This window comes from Delphinus delphis, chromosome 2 (genome assembly GCF_949987515.2).
Source record: "Delphinus delphis chromosome 2, mDelDel1.2, whole genome shotgun sequence".
NCBI lineage: Eukaryota > Metazoa > Chordata > Mammalia > Artiodactyla > Delphinidae > Delphinus > Delphinus delphis.
The window spans coordinates 45,591,246-45,608,103 of NC_082684.1; the positions used below are offsets into that span (position 1 = coordinate 45,591,246).

Here is a 16,858-nt window from a genome sequence, read left to right on the forward strand (position 1 = left end):
CAACGGGAGAGGCCACAACAGTGAGAGGCCCACGTACCACAAAAAAAAAAAAAAAAAAAAAAAAAAAAAAAAAAACCACATTACAGGATAAGCATATCACTTAAAGCTGTTGCATATCACAGTACCAATCTGTGCAATGTATAGCAAACGTATACATAAAACCTTAATTGAATCATTCCCACACTGCAGTGGGAATGATTCAATTAAGGTAAAATAAAGGTAAATTTTATTTCAAAAATAGAAAGGGGCGTGTGTGTGTGTGTGTGTGTCGGGGTGCGGACTCTGTGTACATTTCATAGAGAGCTCTACTCTGAAAATTGATTCCCATAAATCACTGCTGTAACACTGCTTAACATGAATGAGTTAAGAAATTTTCTTTGGTACATACAGCAGTACTAAAAAGAAAATCCCAAACTTGGCAGCGTTAACTTATAGTAAGGAGAAAACTGTCTTACTGCAATTGTACTAGAGTTCATTCAAGTACTTTTTTTTTTTTTTGCGGTATGCGGGCCTCTCACTGTTGTGGCCTCTCCTGTTGCGGAGCACAGGTTCCGGACACGCAGGCTCAGCGGCCATGGCTCACGGGCCTAGCCGCTCCGCGGCATGTGGGATCTTCCCGGACCGGGGCACGAACCCATGTCCCCTGCATCAGCAGGCGGACTCTCAACCACTGCACCACCAGGGAAGCCCCATTCAAGTACTTTTTAAAAATCTAATCATATTCTTAAGTTTTAAAAGTCACAGATAGACATAATGATTACTGTTTCAAACATACAATAAGATAGTCATGTTTATTTAAAAAACAAGCCTGCCTCAGTGTAAATTTTCAGAAAATTTAAGAATGGGAATACAGGGTACTCTGTCTTTATACAACATTTAACTAACTTTGAGTCTGTAGTTTTCGGATTATTATGCTCTGAATGATAAGACGATGATAAAGAATTCCACAAGCTTTTTGTTATCTATAATGTGTAGAAAGGCCAGTTAAAATAAGAAGCTACATTGGATCGTTGCCCTTGAACGAAGAATATGTATCTTCCACCTTCAGTAATCTCCTTCCAGGTTAGAAAATAAGAGGCTCAGTTAACTATGCTAACTCTGAGAAGAGAATCTTTGCAACTCAGCCAGTCTTTGTCTGTTTGTTTCATTTCTTTATTCACTGAAAATAATGCTGTTGAAGAAATTTGGTTTTATAAAACACAGAAAATTCTGAAAAAGAGTTGCAAGCCAAACATGCCATTGTTAGGAGCTAAGAAAAGAAGGATCATCTTAGGAATCAAGAAAAGACAGACCATCTTGAGTCATCAGAATATGAAGATTATCTTAAACTTATAAAAATGCCAAGCTAAAGGTGTTAGCAAGGAGAAGAAGTCTGGATGGTTTCTCCACATGTCAACACAAGTGTTTTCAGAGCCTACTTGATACCCCGTGGAGAACAAGCTTCTTACCAAATTTAGCTCTTCATTCTGTCTTACTGCTTCAGAATATGAATCATCAAGTTTTTTCTGCAATTCAGTCAACAGATCTTTCAGCTGCAATGAAGTTTAGAGTTTAAGATTGATTTCCTTATGATATCCCATGTTTGTATGCTACTTGGAAGCTCTGCCAGAAACAACTTACACTGAAATATTTTATCACTGTTATAAATTTAACTTAAATTGAGAAGGTTGAAAAAAATTCTATCATAAGTACCTCTCTGACTTCTGTAACATAGGTAGATCGTTCCATTTCTGCCTTCTCTAGCTCCATTTCCAAATGCTCTTGTTCTCTTCTCAGCTAGCAGTGCAACAAAGAAGGAAAAGTTAAGAGCCATATTTAAGAGGCTTCCCTACAATGAAAAGTTATGACACTTATGAATATAAAACTATACCATCTGAAACACTACTCAAGATATTCTTAAAGGCGTAACAACCACATCATAAGACAAAAGAAATCTTAAAACACAGCTTGTAAGACAATCCTTAATGCTAAAAAATGAGTCCATAGGTTACAAGTCAAATGGTGAGATAACATACATTTTCAATATCTTTATTTTCTCTTCTTAATCGCTCTAGCTCTTGCTCCGAAGATGTGAATGACAATTGCATCTGAAATGTGAAATAATTACATGACCAAGTTAAACCACCAAGGATACAGAGGCTTTTCTATCTTGTAGAATTTTAATCAATTAGACACTTCAGAGGGTTTTTTTTATGTATCTCACTTAAAGCCATAACTGAATTTTAAAAGATCTTAAAAATTAGAGTGTCACATTTAACTTGATTTAAACTGTGGTCAAAACCTACCCCATTTGCATGGTATTATATTAGGTCCAGTTAATTGTTAATTAACTGTAATTAACAATAATCAGCTGTACTTAATCCCCAAATGCATTAATATAGAATACCATCAGCAACCCCAGATTCTGCATAGGTCAGCCCAGGAAAACAAGTGAGCAAGAGATGGCACTCTTTACCACACCCAAGTACTACTACGCCATTCTATATGAGCATCCAAGATACCAGATTTTGGTATCTGTGGAGACTCCTGGAACTAATTCCTTGATGGATATGGAGGGACAACTGTAAACAGAAGAAAAACTAAGACTACAAAATAATATTCAAGTCCCGTGAACAGAAGAAGGACTTACTTTTTCTTGAATACTATATCATGAGTCACATACCTGTGTTTTAAAACTTATTGTGAACACCAAATTCTTTGCCTTATGCTATCACATTGTGGTTCTTTAACTTCCAAAGCACTCTGCACTCTGTATCATTACTCTTTAGTCGTACCCTAAACCAGTGAGTCTCAAGCGTCAGTGGGCATCAGAATCATTCGGGGGGCTCTTTAAAACACAGACTGCTAACCCCACAGCTTCACATTCGGTAAGCCTTGGGGGGGCCCAAACAATGTGCGTCTCTAACAAGTTCCCACGTGACGCTAACGCTGCGCGTCCAGGGCCCACACTGTGAGAACCACTACTCTAAGCTTTTTTTTTTTTTTAAATCGTTCACACATTCCTTTTATTTTTTTTCCCCTAAGCTCTTCGTTTTTAAATACCTGTTTAATAGTCTTTTGTGATTCATCGACCTTAACTTTCCATTTATTCTCTTCTTGCTCCACACTTCTCTGTAGTTTCTGTAAAATTCCTTCCTATAAACAAAAGTATAGTTGTTCTGAAAACTTCATGTTCTAATACCAAGATAAACTATTTAAGCAACTAAGTAATGTTAATAATTATTTTAAAATGTAGGTTAAAAATCATTTCCTACTGTTTCTGCAAGGACGGATTTGTATTTTTCACACTCTAGCTGTAACAATGTGTGCATTTCATCAGCTTCTTTCAACTTGTGCTCTAAAACCTGCAAATAAAATAAAGAAAAATTCTCTAGTTTAGTTTTACCAGAAAGTTTTGTGCTTCAAATTTGTTTCAGTACTTAATGGTATATTATACAAACGGTTTCTGTTTTATTATTAATTACTACATTTCAATCTTCTTAAGTAACAATGAAGTTTAATTACCTTTTTTATGGTCATTTGATTTTCCTAATAAAACTCTTAGAGTCTGTTTAATACAAAATATATCACACAATTTTGTAATAAATAGGCTTGTCACTCTTTAGTGAGACAGTAAATCAAAGCAGATCCACATGTGAAGTAAGATCACAATGCCATGGGAAAGAAATTTTATTCATGCCACTTGAGAGACAAAAAAAGTTAATCTCCCAAATTTCAGTAGTCAAGGATAAAAATACATCTAGGCTCTGAATACTCTTAAGTAATGTATTTGGGGATACATTAGCAAACCAGTCAGTTTCTACCTATCAACTGATCTTTACTTTCTAAACCCAAGCTAAAAAGAGAGCAACAGACAGTTAAATATTCAGTTTTAGAAATGACTAAGATAACAGAGTTAAACGAGAAACATCAGCTTTGTACACAAATCAAACACAGGGAAGACTTAATACCATTTCCACCAAAATGTACACAAAAATGAAACCACCTTCTTATACTTTCTGAAAAGATCACTATTCTACTCATAATATAGCCTTTATCTTTCCCAAGCTTATAAAGACAAATTCTGATTTACTTCTTTTTTCTATGTTTCTTTAAAATATAAATACTTCACTTCATGAACTAACCTTAACCTCTTCTGAACCTGAAGTTCCAGCCACACATTCTTTTGCCCTCTTTTCAAATCCATGCAACCATTCACTATAACTCTGTGGAGAAGAAAAGTCAAAACAACCAATTTCAAAAAATACCTAAATGAAATAAGTAAGTATTTTAAATAACCAAATTAGAAGATTATAAAAGAAATCTATATAGACAAATACCATCCTTCTGGAAATTTCAAAGAAGAATAGAATTGTTACATAAGTTGTACGTGACCCAGCCTTGAAAATAAACACTAAAAATATGCCTATGTACTACCACAAAATCAAATTTAAATTTATTTACCCTGTCCTAGGATATGTGCAACTGAATTCTGGACATACAGGTAGAAGATCTGGGCTCAAACCAGCCTCTACCACTTACTAGTGCTAGGACTAATAGATTCAGTATTTAAGACAGAGAAAGCCTAGAATGAATAATTTTTCAAACTTTTTTTCAGGTGAACCAGTTCTCAAAAACTGAACTCATAAACTAAAAGTTCAATTGAGATACTGTAGTCAAAAGATTTCAGATTCTGTGAAGGTGCTCCAGGGATTGTGAAAATACTTCAAAATAAATATGTATTATGAAGCATTTTTTAAATCATAATGAGAGATAAGAATACACAAACATTTGTGTGTTTAAAACCAACAAAAACTCTATTTGTACTGAAAGGTCAGCTGATGCAAACACAAGGCATTATTATAATTTTAGTCATTATTCCAAATTTCAGAATAAATTATTCTAGATTATTGATGATTCTTGTCAGAATTTTAAACTCTGATAGAGAGTATTTGTTAGATACTTTAAAGCAAATTTCCTCTTATTCCTCTTTTAAGTCTTTGGTTTGGTTTAATTCAAGACAAAAAGAACACACATGAAATTTCTATTAATTGCTCTAATTAAAAGTTTTACTTATGTGGCTGAATCAGGATTCTCTATACTCTATCAAATAAAAAACAAAACTGGATGCTGAGATCACCCTGTAGTACAATACCCCGTAGTACATTTTAGTCAAAAAAGCCTCTCCATTTAAAAACAAAATTACATTCTCACATCATAAATCTGAATGATGACAAAATGATACTATTAAAATCCTACTTAGCTTCAAATACTGGGATTCAATATAAATTAAATTCAGATTTAGATGCTTAAAGTATGTAAGCCTCTCTTCAATCCAGGTCATATAGTTTAGATCACTCCTCTGATGATTTTCTTAGCAAAAAAGCAATAGAAAACAGTTTAAAAAAATTACTTCATGTATAAAAGCCCTTTTATATCTACTGACTATATTAATAATATTAAATTTAATTATTATCTTAAGGTAAATAGTTTATTATCCATCATATCTCTAAAAATTTTAAATGCTAGACCCTAGGTAGCACACAAAAAGCTTAATATATTTCTTAAATACAGACTACACGCAGAAGTATTCAACTTTTAACAAGTGGATGAACAAAAGCCAAATATCATCATTCATGTCTTATGGTGATTTATAAATATTTATAGTGTCAAAAAGGTCTGGTGGTTGAAGGTGGGTAATATTGCTGTTAAGAATGAATTTGTTACATTAAAAAGAATTTTTAATTCTGGTGATCTTATACAATCTTTAAAGAAGAGAAACACAAATTATTAACTCTTTTGGCTCATAAAATACTGCCAAATAAATCCTGCAATTCTATTTCCACTAATAAAATATAAAGTAGGAATAAAGAAATAAAAACGGCTTATGGCCACAAAGGAAAAAATATGAAGTATATGAAGAGCAACCCTTTCTCCTAGGTTCAATGTAAGAACAGTACTAGAACTGACAATTTATTCATATTGCCCAGCACAGGTTATTTCATCAGCTCAACCCGTATCTACTAAGCTGATCAAACCTGAATATATCCTTGACAGTTACAACAGAAACAAAAGAATTTTTGCTTCTTGTGCAAGTTAGACGCAGACGATATGTAGATAAAACCGAAGAGAGCAAGCAGCTAAGACTGCACAGAGAACAGGCCATGACGTCTACTTACATCACACCTGGCACCTACAGCCCTCTCCTTGAGAAATACCCTGATTCCAAGTTTGGGGCAGGAAGTGTACACAATAAATCAGGAACAACTTGTCACACCACAAAGCAAAGAAGCTACCAAAGTTTAGCAGTGCTGTGTCAAAAGGATTTGGTAGCCAGCCTAAATAAGCTCCAACGGGCCAAAGAAGCAAAAGCAGACATGATGGACCTCCTAATGGAAGTACACAACACTGGCCACGAAGTAGTCTTGCCTCTACCCATCCTAACTCTGAAGTGTTGAGCCTGAATCTAATCAGGCCTCCACTGACTACCAATTTATAGGATACACAAAGGACAGAGGAACATACTGACATTACTGGGATGCACTCAGCTAAATCCAGACTGGGAAACGGCATATGAAACCACTACATTAAAAAAAAAAAAAAGGGTGGGCGAGGGGGTGTGCTGACAGATAAAAGGGAACCCGTGGAATAAAGATGATCCAAAAGACGTCTTAAATCAATCACAGGTTGACCTTATTTGAGTCCTGACTAAAACAAACTACAATAAGTAGTTATTATTTCATTAAAATACATTATATGACAACTAAAAAATCCAAATATTGACTAGATGTATGACATAAAGAATTTTTTTTAAATATAATAGTATTTTCTTAAAGGAATCCTTATATTTTAGAAATATTTACAAATGAAATGCTCTGATGTTTGACTTCCTTCAAAATAACAGAGGAAGTACAGGGCTAGAAGTAAAACAAGACCGTGCATCAAGGCATGCGATATACTGGTAATGGCTGAAGTGAGATACTGGTTTACCTGGCTCATTACGCTCCTCTCTCTGCTTCTGACTATACATACATACAACTTCCCACTAAAAGAGAAAAGGACCTGTGCCACCATTTTAGTGCCCTCAAGTATTCACTGTATTAATTCTCTGAACGGAGGGAACTTTTCTCTCCCATTTAAAACACATACAACCTCAAATAAAGCAAGTTGTTCTATATCATCTTTAAGACTTTTGCTTGAAGAAGTTAACAGATGACCAAAATCTTAAGTTATGAAATAAAAACAGCCTGGTTCTTAGTATTAAATACATTTAAAAATAAAGTGTTCCTAAAACTAAGAAGGAATCACTTAAAATTAAGTTCTATTTTGAATAAAGCCATTAAGAACATTACTGATTTATTAACCACTATTGACTTAGGAAGAAATATTTCTTTCCCAAATATGATGTTTATGATCCTCTAAATAATATGTCTCATATGCAAATTTTATAGATTACAACAAAGTATCAACTGAAAAAACATAAATGTCTTTGAACCAAGTTATTGATTTTAACTACTCAAAACACCCTAGGTTAAAAATGAGAAAGACTGAGGGATCAGTGCACCCTAAAACCAAGTGCAGAGTGCAAATGCTGCTTATTCACAACTTCCTTGAATAATGATAAAGACGTCATATTTTAAAAAATAATAAATTAATCTTACCAAATTAGAAGGTACAGACACCTTTGGAAATAATTTTTTGAGAACTTCTTTAGCTTCTAACTCAACAGCTTCCACATGCTGTTGTCTTTCCTAAAGCAGAAGAAGAACCAAATCAAACTTACAAGATTACAAGATTATTTAAAAAAAAAAAAGCTACAGTCTTTTAAGCTCTAAGGGAAGAAAAAGACTTAATATTTTAAAAATTCTTCTTATTACTGACAAATGTTCAAATTTCCCATTCTGAAATATCAAAATGCTTACATAAGAAAAAATCTGCAAAATCATCCTAAGTAACAATGTCTTATATTAATCAAACTAAGGCAATATCTGACAATATGGACATTTTCCTTGCCATCAAGTGATACCCCTCCAGGAACAATTCAAAAAACAAACAAAAACACAAAAAATAATTCCTACAGCTAAAACAAACTGCATGCAAAAAATATGCATCTGGGTGACATAACTGAGGCTTATTAGGCTGGTAAATCTCTTTCCAAAAAATGCATCACTGATGGACCATGGAATTAAAATGGCAACTTGGATACTTCCAGTTTCAAGGTCAGGTGAAGCTATTTATGCTAAACAAAGGGGGGGAAAAAAGGAACCACCAAAATTTGACAGGTGTACATATGGGAAAAAGAGAAAGAGGAAAAACTGATGGTGCACTACTTCACCAATGCCGTCAAGAAGACTAACTCTGGCATGTGTGTATGGACTCTGTCAGCTGTTAAATTTAAAGATAAGTATCACAAATGCATGTCTAGATTTGGTGATTTTAAATCCAAGTCTAATGGGTATCAATTATTAACTCAAAAGCATTGTTTGTCAAAATTAGGGTAATGACTTGATCACACGAAAAAATAAAAATCGAATATTCAAACTATCTCTACAAGATTAAAAAACAAAAAAAGACATATATAAAAATGCACATCTAAACCAAGCCAAGAAAATCATCTCAAAACACTGGTGAAGTTCAACAGGTGACAAGAAGGCAAGCAAGCTAGCAAGATCTCAACCCTATCTTCCTCCACCATTTAAATCAATCTTTCAAATCTATTATGGATTTAAGATGCACACACTTCAATTTAAGAAAATCTAATAACATGAAAATCTAAAGTTACACAATAAGAAGCTAGAGATTAATCATATTCTGTACACACAAAAAGCTGTTACTTTATTCGGATTAATGGCAGGATTTTAAAAATGGATGTTTTAATGGAGTATTTTCAATAACTCAGTAAAGTGCACTATTTTTCAGGGATACATCCACCTAACTGCATAAAATAAGGTACACTCATTTAAGGAAAATGATTAACTGCTAATTCAGAAACAATGAAGAGCTCATTTTTATCATCTGACCATAGAAGTGGTAGAGCAATCTCTAAAGAAGATCAGGAAAAGAGACACTGTGGAACAGAAACTTTTTTGAAAATTCCCCAAGGGAAAAAGAATCTAACTAAAGGAAATAGGTGTCTAACTTGTAACTGAGAAGCACAAGGATGTACTAGCAATTTTAGGTAAAACGTTTTCATTTGACATAGTAGTTTGGTTGTGGATAGCAATTTCTATTCCACTTTAATATTGAAAACTGCATTATTATAATTTCCTTACTATCTTTACCTAAATGTAACATGTGTGAAGTACCTTTCATGTGAACCTGTCATTAATAGTAGGTCCTCAAGAACATTTACTCCTTACAGCACAACCTGTAGTCAGGGGTCAATCAACATCATTTTATACCTATGCTATCTGAGGACTGTCTAAATTCCATTAAAATAGAGAAGGAGTATAAAGTCTATGCTCTGTAGATCATCAGCCATGCGAGAAGCCATCATGCACTTGGTGATTAGTTCTGAAATATATATAAATTCTTAAATTCACCACCAAACACATGATGAAACAAATTCTAGCTTTCTTTTGGCATCATAATATGCAAGAATGCCTATGACAGGTGGCACATAACTTCTTGTAGGAATGGCATATTAAGAGTTTAGCACTTTCTAGATAACCAGCCTCATTAACAAAATAAGGCTAAAAGGTAGCTCATAACAGTGAAAAACAAAGTTACAGAAACAATCAGAAACTATACAGAACCCCCACTGCTGACAGGGCTGACTGCAACCACTGACAATAAAATAATAACGTCCTACCTGGCCTAGATTTTTCTACTCTCTGGCTTAGATTTCTCTGGTTCCAATATCTGCCAATATCTCAAATTAAGGTTTTAGTGAAAATTAGGGCCTGATGAATAAGTATATAAGTAAATACAAATCCATTTACACTAAAGGAAATATAACTACAAACGTGACGGATAAAAAAATTTATTAAAATTCTATTCTGCTTAAAAAAAAGTCCTTCAAATGTCACTAAGACTTACATTTAAAATTCAGCATATTACCTTAGCACACAAAATACTTACAGAATGCTGAATTGAATAACATAATGAACTTTAATTAACCCATATATGAAATTCAATAATTCTGTTCCACATTTATTCTTGGTAGGAATTTTCAAAGTGCTTGACTGAACTGGCACATTTATTTCTCTCAATCTTTAAAAACAGCTTCTTGATTACAATTCATTAGAAATCTTTAAATCCATGGAACAACTTGAACTCAGGGAGAATACCTTTAATCGTCTTTAAGACAGAAGGGGATATATGTTTCAGGAGCACTTTACGTACTCTGGTCAAGAGGATTATCCCTTACATTAATATTCCATACTAAACATAAAATGTGCATCATTACTGCCCAGATACTTCAAAACCTAAAGTTTAATTTTAATTCCATCTCTTCTAAGGAAGCATCCCCAATAACACACCCAGAATTGATCCCGTCCTTGTACTTCTGAAGACTTTTATCATTTTCCACCTTGTCTGAGTCATCTTGGAGTGCCTCAAAGAACCTAGGAGAGTCCACTGTGCATCACAGGTGCATTCTAGGTAGTCAAATGTGTTTGTTAATTCAGTTAGATTTTTTTTGGCTCAGGGTTTTCACCAAGTTGTCTTAATCAACCCAAGAGGTACACTCTGTTTAAGACGAGCTTACATGGGTAGCATAGGCTTCCTGAGACTCATCAGCTTAAAGCAGTAATCACCAAAGCTCAAACAATCAAGTAATCACAACAAAACAGCATGCCCAAAATTAAAGCTTCAAGGAGTAGATGAAAAAAAGCAGAGATGACAGAGGTGATAAATGTGGATGATAAGGAGATTTTATATTCAAATTGCAGTAAAATTAAATGCTTTAGTCTGATTTTAAGACAAGCTGCAGATTTTCTCTGTTCAGTGGATTGTTTCTAGGAGTTAGCATTACAACCTTGGAAGTCTTGTTCACTTTGTCCTGCAGCATTTTTTCAGTTGATGCCAATGCTTCCATTGCTTCCCAGTTTTTCTCCCGAAGGTCCTAATCATTTTTAGAAAGAATGATTTCAGTTTATCCATTATTGAAAGATTTTTGCTTTTTGCTTCATCAGTATTTTGCACTGCATTTAACTGCTGCTTACTGCAAAATTATTTCAATGGGAAAATATGTATATTAGCAAAAAAATAAAAAGCAATGTTTAGAAGTTTGAATGAGAAAATAAAGATGCCCACTTCCCATGTTTTAGTATACACACCAAATATGCCAGCTTTAAAGTAATTACTATGCACATATAACAAGGAAGAAAAAGCATTCAAAAGTAAACACAGAAACCAAGATTACAAATATAATTTCAGGTACATAGAATATTAGAGGATTAAGGACAGAACAAATACACAAGTATTACAAAAAGCTTTATGTGTGATTTTTAAACAGGACCCAGTATCACTCATGGGACTTTCCACTGCAGCATAACATTTTTTTCTCTAAATATGTTTTATTGATTTAACACATTTCAAGTCTACCTAGGAATGACATAGGAATTCACTGTATTTCTCTATCTTTCTTGGCATGGTCAAATGTGCATACCAAAAAGCAACCTGACAGGAACTGTATGAGCTACTTGATCAAGGCAAACGAGGAGGCTAGAAAGAGAAACAGAGGCCTTTGGAAACTGAGTTCTGAAAGATCTATTTCAACAGCATTTCATTAGCAAATACTAATAAGGACAATCTGCTATAATTCAGCCTTTCTTCAGATTTAGAAATCTAAACAGATTAAAAACAAAAACTAAAAAGCCAATAATCACCATCTATTGAATGCTTACTTATGTGCCCAACACTGTACTTGGCATGTCACAAAAATTTTCATTAATCCTCATAACAACCCTAAGAGGTATTTATTCCCATTTTATAGATGGCAAAACCACAGCTCAGGTAGGTTAATAAATGTGACCAAGTGTACACAGCAAATGAGGGGGCAGAACTAGAATGGACTGACGTTGCAGTCTGCTGGCCTCCAGTGTCCTGGCTCTTTTCACACACTTCAGTGCCTCCAGCACTGCTGCTGCTGAGGCATTAGACTGGCATTACCATACCTTCCTTATCTCAGAATCCCGATAATAAAACACAGTTAAGATGGTAACAGTAATACTGGCAAATTGAGCTTAGGTTTTCTGGCCAAGCAATGCTATTAGTAATGTTACACAAACACACAAAGGGCAATTCACATACCTAATTTTGACAAACTCAGAGGAGAGGGAACATGTCAACTTGTTAAATTAACAAATTAACGCAAACTTTGAAAAATTAGCTTTCATTAGAAAATACCCGCTTAGATTTCAATAACATTTCTGACCTTACTCAAGTCTTAACAATGATACTTTTGTGTGCAAAAATTCCTCGTCTAACAAGAACGCTTGCATTCTACTTAAAGGTGTCATCCTCTGGTCAGAGAGAATTTAAGAAACTCATCTAAATTTACTACTTGTCAATATTTCACTATCCCTTCCATTCTAACCTAAATGTATTCAGGTTTTGAGCCCTCTAATATGCTTAATTACCAAAATTTGAAACGCCTCTCAATTTAAAAAGGGAGGTGGCAGAAGACTTTGAAAGACATTTAATTATTGAAAATACTAGGTTTGAATACTGGCATTATTTTCAGTTTACAAAAAGGCTAGCCCAATCAAAATAAGAATAAAAACCTTTAATTTTAAGATACTGAGCTGAAAGAATAATTTTTCCAGATAAAAGTTTAACAGATGGGCTTCCCTGGTGGCACAGTGGTTGAGAGTCCGCCTGCCGATGCAGGGGACACGGGTTCACGCCCCGGTCCGGGAAGATCCCACATGCCGCGGAGCGGCTGGGCCCGTGAGCCATGGCCGCTGAGCCTGCGCGTCCGGAGCCTGTGCTCCGCAACGGGAGAGGCCACAACAGTGAGAGGCCCGCGTACCACAAAAAAAAACAAACAAAAAAAGTTTAACAGAAAGTCAACTATAGTTTAAAAAAAAAAAAATCTGTAGCTGTAATAATTGTAATGTCAACATTTAAAATGATATTCAGACATGTACAAAATGGACTTTTCATTTATTCATTAAAAAATCCACTCTCTAATAAAGTGGTTTCCCCAATAATCCTCTCATAAAACCTACACACAAAACAGTACTTTCCTACAAAGGTTAAGAAATCTAAAGTAAAAGTTGATTAAAAAATTCTTAACCATGATATTTCAGTGAAATAATAATAATAAAAAGCTTTATTCTGATAAAAATTTGCTTACATTGTTTTTCTTCCTCTGGTGTTCAACAGCATCCTTCAAAGAAGCTAACTCATTCTGGAGACCAGTTATTTCTTTCTCTCTTTCTGAAATTCTAAACCAGAACATGAATATATATAACAATATTTTAGGTAAACAGTGAACATATTATTTGTCACTACAATAAAAACAGCAAGTAGATGATGCTTTGAAAAATGCATTAACCTAACAGGCAAACTCTTTAAGCTTAAACAGTTACCACAGAAAGCCTATCCATGAATTCCTATTTTCAGAAATAACCTTTCAAATACATTTTTACAATATGATATACTGACATTTATGCTAAAGAGAAATCATCCCCTAAGAAACAGTTCATGAATACATGAACAGCTGTAGTTGTAGTCACTTCTATTTTTATCTAGGGCAGTGAAGTAGCTATTTTCAGAGGAGTAAAAACTGATGTAGACACATTCCCTTCAATATTTTTTTTCCCCAGAAGGTAATGAAATCAATTATGACTTTAAGTGGCTAACCCACAATAAAAGCATAATATTAACGTGAGGTAGGTGTTCTCTTTTCATTTTCAAAACATTCTTGGGGGCTTCCCTGGTGGCGCAGTGGTTGACAGTCCGCCTGCCAATGCAGGGGACACGGGTTCGTGCCCCGGTCCGGGAAGATCCCACATGCCGCGGAGCGGCTGGGCCCGTGAGCCATGGCTGCTGAGCCTGCACGTCCGGAGCCTGTGCTCTGCAGTGGGAGAGGCCAAAACAGTGAGAGGCCCACGTACCATTAAAAAAAAAAAAAAAAAAAAAAAAAAAAAAGAACAGTCTTGGGATTCATGTTTTTCTGGTTCTATCAAATAAGTTAGTTTACTTCCCAGAAATGCAGAAAGAAATGGCAAAGAGTCACAATTTGATTCTGTAATAGCTGAGAGGAGGCTTGGATAGAAAATTAAAGTACAAATCGCTCTTCCCTAAGAATAAAGCTCGATATAAGGGGTTGGCAAACTAGGGTTCAGGGCATGACCCACAGTCTGATTTTGTATGGCCCTTGAGCCAAGAGCTGATTTTATGTTTTTAAACAACTGTAGGGAAAAAAGGAAAAGAAGAATATGAAACTACGTGGCCCACAGAGCCTAAAATTTTCACTGTCAGGCCATTTATAAAAAAAAGTTTGCTGACCCTTGCTCTATACAGTCAAACTCAAGACTCAATTTAATAGTAAATAATTCTAAACTAGCAAACTACCAACTGTGTAAACAAGTCAAGATGGAAGAACACACAGATATATCACTGAATATACTTCATGTGGTTGACATTTAACATGTTGAAACATACCAACTTACCTGAAATGACCTTAAAAGCAGCCTCTTAGAGAAAAATACAGACCCACAATAAAAATGTTTCAGTTAAAAAAAAAAAAACTACTTAAAAGAGAGTAACCACAAAGATTACAAGATTTACTTTTTTAATGCAGAAGCTAAACCAAAATGTGCACCATTCAATTCCGCTAAGATATCAGGAGGATAATTGAGATAATTTAAGGTAAATCAGTAAAGCCTTCAAAATATAGTTAAATGTGATTAGGTATTTTCTGAATGCCTGAAAAACCAGTTATCACCCTCAACAAAATGTTCAAAAAGGGCCTCCCTGGTGGCGCAATGGTTGAGAGTCCGCCTGCCGATGCAGGGGACACGGGTTCATGCCCCGTTCCAGGAGGATCCCACATGCCGCAGAGCGGCTGGGCCCGTGAGCCATGGCCGCTGAGCCTGCGCTCCGCAACGGGAGAGGCCCGCGTAACGCAAAAAAATAAAAAGAAAAAAGAAAAAGAAAAAAAAAGGTTCAAAGAAATCCAAATATCATAAAAGGTACATTTAGCTCAGCCAAAGGCACAGCTAAAGCTCTAATGACCTACAGTCCAAGAAATCCAAATAGAACTGTAAAAATTAGGGGAGCATTTGCAGTTACATCAAATTGCTTATCTGAGAACTGTTTAGTAAATAAAAACAGTTGCCACGTCCCAAATTGTGAATAAGAATTATTACTTACACTTTTAATAGTTCTTCATGAGGGGGAAAAGAAGATGCCTATTAAAACAGTTAAATGTTATTTTCAAACACAGCTTTCTAGAGGACTTCAAAAAAATTAAATCTGTTCTCAGACTAAAACTGAGACAACACCAAAGGTAAAAATATCATATATTCTATATGCCATCAAAAAGTAATTTTAATAAAAACATGTACACATTTATACAATGTACTGAGTGCTAAATCAAATCTTCATTGTCACTATATTCTTAAACTCTTCATTTAACAAACATTTATAAATTTCCTATCATGTGCAAAGCACTGAGTTAATACCTTAAATTTTCATAATGCATAATTCATATTTGACTACACTAAGCTTCCAAAAGTCAAAAAAATACCATTAATGAAGGAAAAGTATGGAAAAGTTAGTTAACTTGCATGTTACAAAAATTTAATTTTACATAATACGTAAAGGTACATAGCCCTTCACATATGGTATTTATTCCTGATGACTACAATCTCCCAAACGAAACTACTATAAGCTTCTTGTCGACAAGGACTCTAATTCTTTTGTCCTTCAAAATACTTTCGAGTTTATCCATATACATTCACAATATAAATTAATTTAAAGAATATTTTGGTTAACATTATTTTTTTTAAAAATCACACATTTTATTTTTACCAAGCAGAATTATACTCTGAGAAAGTATTTTAAATGGTGGTAAACTATTACTTATAATATTACACATTTCTTAGTTTCTCTCCAATTATAGATGTTTTGTTTGCGGAAAGGGGAAGTAGGGTATACACATGTTTTTAAGCTGACCTCTACATGATTTTATCTGACCTGCTAAGAAAGGCATTCTAAAGGATCTGAAAACATACACACACAGATACATAACAGAGCTGGAATACAGATAGTAATGTTATTTGTGTATACTTTATAAATTATAGATTATCTTATCTTGGCTATAGCATAGCAAACTGCTTTGTTTTTTAGGAAATTTGATAAACACTTATAAATAAAACAACACATACTTTATTCTCAATGAAAAGGCAAAATGGTAATACTTATGGTCATGAGTCATAAAATTTTTTACCACATAAATAAAAGGCAAGGCATCTAACAGTACCTACCTGTTGGTAGTTCTGCTGCTTAAGCTCCTCAATTTGTGATTTAAACAATTTGTTTTCATCTTGTACTTCCTATTTAAACAAAAATTAAACATGAACACATGGACAGAGCTTTTATTTTCCATATAAGCTTTAAAACGTATCATACAGGCAAATTCTACAATAGTAACAATTTTTAAAGGGTGTAATAAGCCCTATATTAAAATACATTATAATTGAGAGTCGATTATAAAATACATTATAATTGAGAGTCGATTATAAAATACATTATAATTGAGAGTCAAGAGAGTCCCCTGCCGATGCAGGGGACACGGGTTCGTGCCCCGGTCCGGGAGGATCCCTCATGCCGTGGAGCGGCTGGGCCTGTGGGCCATGGCCGCTGACCCTGCGTGACCGGAGCTTGTGCTCTGCGACGGGAGAGGCCACAGCAGAGAGGGGTC

The 16,858-nt window shown here is 34.6% G+C and overlaps 1 protein-coding gene across 12 annotated transcripts in view; it reads right to left on the minus strand.

Annotated features, from left to right (window-relative positions):
* The window catches only part of KTN1 (kinectin 1), a 118,436-nt gene that overhangs the window by 11,337 nt on the left and 90,241 nt on the right, over positions 1–16,858 (minus strand). For 3 of the 12 annotated variants that reach the window (XM_060004505.1, XM_060004502.1, XM_060004504.1), the window contains 11 exons: positions 16,422–16,490; positions 15,307–15,344; positions 13,283–13,373; positions 10,958–11,044; positions 7,641–7,730; positions 4,125–4,205; positions 3,255–3,344; positions 3,043–3,135; positions 2,016–2,087; positions 1,693–1,776; positions 1,449–1,532 (listed from right to left, as the gene is read on the minus strand). In XM_060004505.1, the coding sequence (XP_059860488.1) occupies positions 1,449–1,532; positions 1,693–1,776; positions 2,016–2,087; positions 3,043–3,135; positions 3,255–3,344; positions 4,125–4,205; positions 7,641–7,730; positions 10,958–11,044; positions 13,283–13,373; positions 15,307–15,344; positions 16,422–16,490 (879 nt within the window). The remainder of the gene's footprint in view (positions 1–1,448; positions 1,533–1,692; positions 1,777–2,015; positions 2,088–3,042; positions 3,136–3,254; positions 3,345–4,124; positions 4,206–7,640; positions 7,731–10,957; positions 11,045–13,282; positions 13,374–15,306; positions 15,345–16,421; positions 16,491–16,858) is intronic. The other 9 variants (XM_060004509.1, XM_060004507.1, XM_060004510.1 and 6 more) reach the window with 6 other exon arrangements.